The sequence below is a fragment of the Salvelinus sp. IW2-2015 genome, linkage group LG10, assembly GCF_002910315.2.
Source record: "Salvelinus sp. IW2-2015 linkage group LG10, ASM291031v2, whole genome shotgun sequence".
NCBI classification, from domain to species: Eukaryota; Metazoa; Chordata; class Actinopteri; order Salmoniformes; family Salmonidae; genus Salvelinus; species Salvelinus sp. IW2-2015.
In genome coordinates this window covers 18,072,200-18,077,527 of record NC_036850.1, presented here as the reverse complement: position 1 = coordinate 18,077,527, position 5,328 = coordinate 18,072,200, and the positions used below count along the sequence as shown (strand labels likewise).

General features: G+C 41.4%; 1 protein-coding gene across 1 annotated transcript; it reads right to left on the bottom strand.

Moving 5' to 3' along the window:
• Positions 1–25: 25 nt before the first annotated feature.
• LOC111969442 (melanocyte-stimulating hormone receptor-like) lies at positions 26–3,865 on the bottom strand. The gene is given in 2 exon segments (XM_023995598.2): positions 26–3,390; positions 3,540–3,865. A coding segment is annotated over 1 exon segment (1,017 nt). The 5' UTR covers positions 3,366–3,390; positions 3,540–3,865; the 3' UTR covers positions 26–2,348.
• Between the last annotated feature and the right edge of the window lie 1,463 nt (positions 3,866–5,328).

Here is a 5,328-nt window from a genome sequence, read left to right as displayed (position 1 = left end):
AAAATGTTATAAATATGTTGAAACATTCAAAGTATTCAGTACATCCATAACACAATTAAAAAACATGCCTAGCCTACATTACATGGGCTACTTGTCAAATACATATTGAAATAAACACTTTGTTTCTGTCTATGCATACATTATTATTTGCATTAAAATGGTGAGGATAATCTTAAAATGTCTGATCTGTTTCAAGATTGGATTTCATGTAAAAAGTTGTATTCCAAAATTTTTATTTCAATTTATTGGCCATTTTTGTCAATGGCCTAAGTGGGCTGGATGTAAATAAATAATGAGTGAATAAATAAAAATGCAACTATATAGACCAATGCAATGCAACTATATAGACCAATTAGGCTATTATTGGACTTCACAATGCACTAATTTTATTTAATCAAAACGTGAGACAGAATTGTTTTCTTGTACAAAACACAACATAATGACTCTCATATTTGTGCATCTTTCTTTGACTCCATACAAAGCATCAGGGCTAGTGTATATCAGTAGGCCCATAGATCTTTTTCTTCAACAATAGCCTCTTTCAAACAACATCCTCTTCCCAACAACATTCTGGGAAATTCTTTCCTATTTTAAACAGAACACTTGCTATATCTTATTTAAAGTCTATTTCCAGTGTCGGCTATACAATTAAAGCACAAATTACTATTTGTCCTACATAGTACACTGTAAAATAATCATGTTTTTATGCTAATTTACTGGCAGCCATTTACCTGTAAATTACTGTAAAAAAAAATGTACAGTGTGTTACCATAAATTCCAAAGCAACTTTGGTTTAACAGTACATTACTGTAGTGCATTACTGTAAAGTTTACAGTAATGTACTGTTAAACCAAAGTTTCTTGGTGGCTGAGAAAACTGGACCCGCAGCTTTTACACACATTGGCATCTTTGAAAAAGTTATGTCAGTTGCTGTTATATGGAGATGATAACTAAATAGCAAATTTGAGGGTGTTAAAATCACGGTGTTGAGGTAAAAAGTGTTGTGAGTGTTATATCTGAGTGTTGATTCTGGTGGGGATAACACCAGTGGGATTGAAATTGAAATCACCTGCCGTGAATAAATGAAGTTACTTGAATCACAGCGGAATCAACACTGTGTGGTGTTGTTGTTACTCGGCTGTGTTGAGTTAATTTCCGTTAACTCTCTCAGATTGAAGACATGGGAGGGGCCTCATTATCATATTTCCCAGCATGCTTTGTTGCCAGTTGCTTTTTAGAATAGTTTGTTTTAATATCTAGGCCTATGTTTCTGCATGCACATTGATTGATAAATTGATCTTATACTAAACAAAGATAAATAAATAAATAAATCTAAACTAATCCAATCTGTAAGTAGTTGGCCTTATTTCACCCTTTATTGAGATGGTTGTTCCAGTTTAGATGGTTAAGGTAGTCTCATTTATCAATCTTCCCTACCTTGGCAGTCACTCTAACTGCAGTTGTGGTTGTTGGATATCCAAACTGACTAGATTCCAATAGGAATTATACAACACTTCGAAAGCGAGTGACTATGGTGACTTGCTAATGTGGCCTGTACTGGGCACAGACTTCAATTCAATCTACTCCATGTTGGTTCAACAAAAATTCAAAAAAAGTAATGTATATGTATTGACATAAATAATTACATTTTTATGATCAAATATTCACTTAGTCACTCACTTGGTGAAGGCTAGATGACTGAAAGCCATCGAATGCAACAATCATGTCTCTGTCAATAACAAACACACAGCAAAAAAGTAACCCTGGGAAATAAATGTGCAGTCTTTACACCCTAAAATGTTAAAACAACACTCCAAAACGAGTTACTGTAACACCACGTGTTAATTAGCTAACACTGAGAAAGTGTAACAGCATCAGCTCTTATAAGGTGTTAATTTAAGTCGGAATTTGCAACACCCATTGTGCTAGGGACCAATCACTGTTGGGGTGTTGGTTTATAAACACTTTTAAAAGTGTTAGTTTAACACTAGGCTATTTGAGATGGTTACATATGATTTCTAAGAAAGTGATACATTTAACACTGTGGGAGTTACAATTCTGATCACACATTTGCTGTGTATAATTAGATATAGATGCTTTAGATTATGGTTCAAGCATTTGTTCAACACGCAAGTATGGCATATATGTATGGCTTGGCCTGCAACATGGAAGAGGCCAGGGGTTGGTAAAATGTCCCATACGTGGCACTGTGCCGTTGTGCGCAATCCAACCTGAGGTCTCATAGTTTATTAACTATGTATTTCAGTTAATTCAACAGCAACGGCAGGCATTCGCCTAATAGTGCCGCAAATATCAAATAATCTGTTATTCCTGAACAAATCCTGCAGTCACGTGAACTTCCATGGAAATAGACACTCAAGTATGGAATCGCATCGAAAGGTGAGGCAGGAGCAGAAGAGCAGCTCCTTGAGTGTCTTGCGCAGCTCCTGGCTCCTATAGGCGTAGATGAGCGGGTCGATGAGCGAGTTACAGATGATGAGGATGAGGAAGAGGTTGAAGTAGCTGAAGAAGCAGGTGCAGAAGGGGGTCGTGGGGCAGGTGAGGATGAGAATAAGGTGGAGGAAGAAGGGTCCCCAGCAGAGGATGAAAACCCCTAGCAGGATAGTGAGCGTGATGGCGCCCTTCATGCTCGTGCCCTGGCGGCGAGACTTGTAGATGGCCATGATGCGCCGCGAGTGCACGTGCGCCAGGATAAACATGTGCATGTAGAGCACAGCAGTGAAGACAAGAGTGATGCAGAAGAAGGTGACGAGGCATACAATGACGGCGGTGTGCGAGTGGTAGACGATYAAAAGTATGCTGGCYGTGATGCTGGTCAGCCACACCATCGCGATGATGGTCACGGCGCGCTGCGTGGTCATGATGCTGTGGTAACGCAGCGCGTAAAAGATGGTGATYTARCGATCCGCGGCGATGGTGCACAGGAAGGACAGCGARGACACCACCGAGCTGCAGTTCATGATGTCGATGACGTTGTCCAGGTGCCGCAGCATTTCAGGTGTGACAACTAGCAGCCCGTGTTCGGTGAGCAACATYACTATGGTCTCCACRACGTTGGCGACGCTGACCAGCATGTCGGAGACGGCCAGGCAGCATATGAAGTAGTACATGGGCGAGTGCAGATTGCGGTTCTTGATGATGGCCAGCACCACTAYYATGTTCTCCACCAGACTAATGAGGCCCAGCGTCAGGAACAGCTCRTGTGGAATGCGGAGCGAGCAGGTCGTAGAGTTCTGCTCCCTGGTGCTGGTGTTMTTGGTGCTGTTCTCGCTGTACATGGTGAGGGTGCTCAGCTCCATGTGGTGGTGCATGATGAAGTTATGTTGAGACGTGTTGTCCGTCATGTCTGCTGCTCTCTGCTGTAGTAGGCTATTGGATGAGGTGGAAAGAAAAAGCCTTAAAATATTTTCTTTGTGGTCTCTATAGTGTAACAGAATTAACAAGTTATTCTATAGACATCATATCCTACAGGAAAAAAGAGAGCACAGAATGTGTGAGGTGAAAGTAGTTTAGCTCACGTTTATGTCGCAACCCTGAAATTGGAGTGATATTTTCCCACAAACGGAGGTCTCCAGAACGAACTTTAACACAGAGCGAAGAGCCCAGATGCTCACAGTGGAGAATCATCCATGTGAAATCGTCTCTTTCCCAAGTAACTGTTTAGATTCAAAGGTTTATCCAACTGTATTTTGCACATAGTCCATGTATGGTATTTCCAAGTGATGAGAATCCTAGTCTGAGTCTGAAAACAGCTCCTTGGTGCTGGATCGCATGAGAGAAAATCCTCTACCATTTGGACGTCCAAGTAGGCTCCAAGCAATCCTAATGTGTGAACTGAAGCCTATCCAAGTGAGCTCTCAGGCACACAAAGTGACAGTGTGTTCTTAAAAGGGTCCACCTTTCTAACTCCTCCTTTCTCATAGCGAAAGCCAACCGCATGATTCTCAGACTGACACAAACTAACGAACGCGTGATCCCGCATGGAAATATTTAACAAGATTAGGTAGTAAAATGGATGGAGAGAGTGTAGTATTGATATACTTACTAATCGCCTGAGCAGACCATAATAATAATTCATTAAGTAATTCAAAGACATAGTTGAGAACATGTTCCCCAGCACTAAAATGAAATTTACCGCGCACTGTGCACAACTGATGTGACCAATTGATTTAGACAATCCATATTTCACGTGCCTCAAATACACAGAGTGTACAAAACATTAGGAACACCCATGGGACACTCCACACACTATGGAAGGGCTATTATTACACATGCATCTGCCTCGGCCGTGTATCTTATCTAGGATGTGGAGGTCATGGTATACACTGAGTGTACAAAACATTAGGAACACCTGCTCTTTCCTAGAGATAGACTGACCAGGTGAATCTAGGTGAAAGCTTTGACCCCTTATTGATGCCACCTGTTAAATCCTCGTCAATCAGTGTAGATGAAGGGGAGAAGACAGGTTAAAGAAGGATTTTTAAGCCTTGAGACAATTGAGACATGGATTGTGTATGTGTGACATTCAGAGGGTGAATGGGCAGTACAAAATATTTAAGTGCCTTTGAACGGGGTATGGTAGTAAGTGCCAGGCACACCGGTTTGTGTCAAGAACTGCAACCCTGCTGGGTTTTTCACGCTCAACAGTTTCCTGTGTGTATCAAGAATTGTCCACCACCCAAAAGACATCCAGTCAACTTGACACAACTGTGGGAAGCATTGGAGTCAACATGGGCCAGCATCCCTGTGGAACGCTTTCGATACCTTGTAAAGTCTATGCCCCTGCGAATTGAGGCTGTTTTGATGGCAAAAGGGGGTGCAACTCAATATTAGGAAAGGGATTCTTAATGGCAACCGACAACAATGATCAGTTAATTTAGAAAATGACACGCTGCGCTCATGTATCTGTATTTGGGCGGGAACTTTACGCACAGAGCGCAATTGTAAATGCATTCATGATTATGGCTCAAACTGTTGCAGTATTTTTCTTCTTTGATATAATTGCGAAATACATTTGTAATTACAATAAAGTTTTAAGAATAAATGTTGTAAAGGCTCGCAAACATGATGTTTGTTGTCTGCCAAAACAGCGGTAACGCGCGCTATTACCCAAAACAAATGGGAGGGGATTTAGATAGACAAACCCGATTGAATGGGTTGGTCCATTACGCATGAGGGTTTTTGTAGTGACCTAGTTGCAGCAGAGCCACTTGGCATTTTGACAGGTTTTGTGTGTGTATGTGTGTGTGGGGGACTACCTGTCCTGCGTACCGAGCCGATTATAACAGAAGGGCGGGCCCTTTTCTC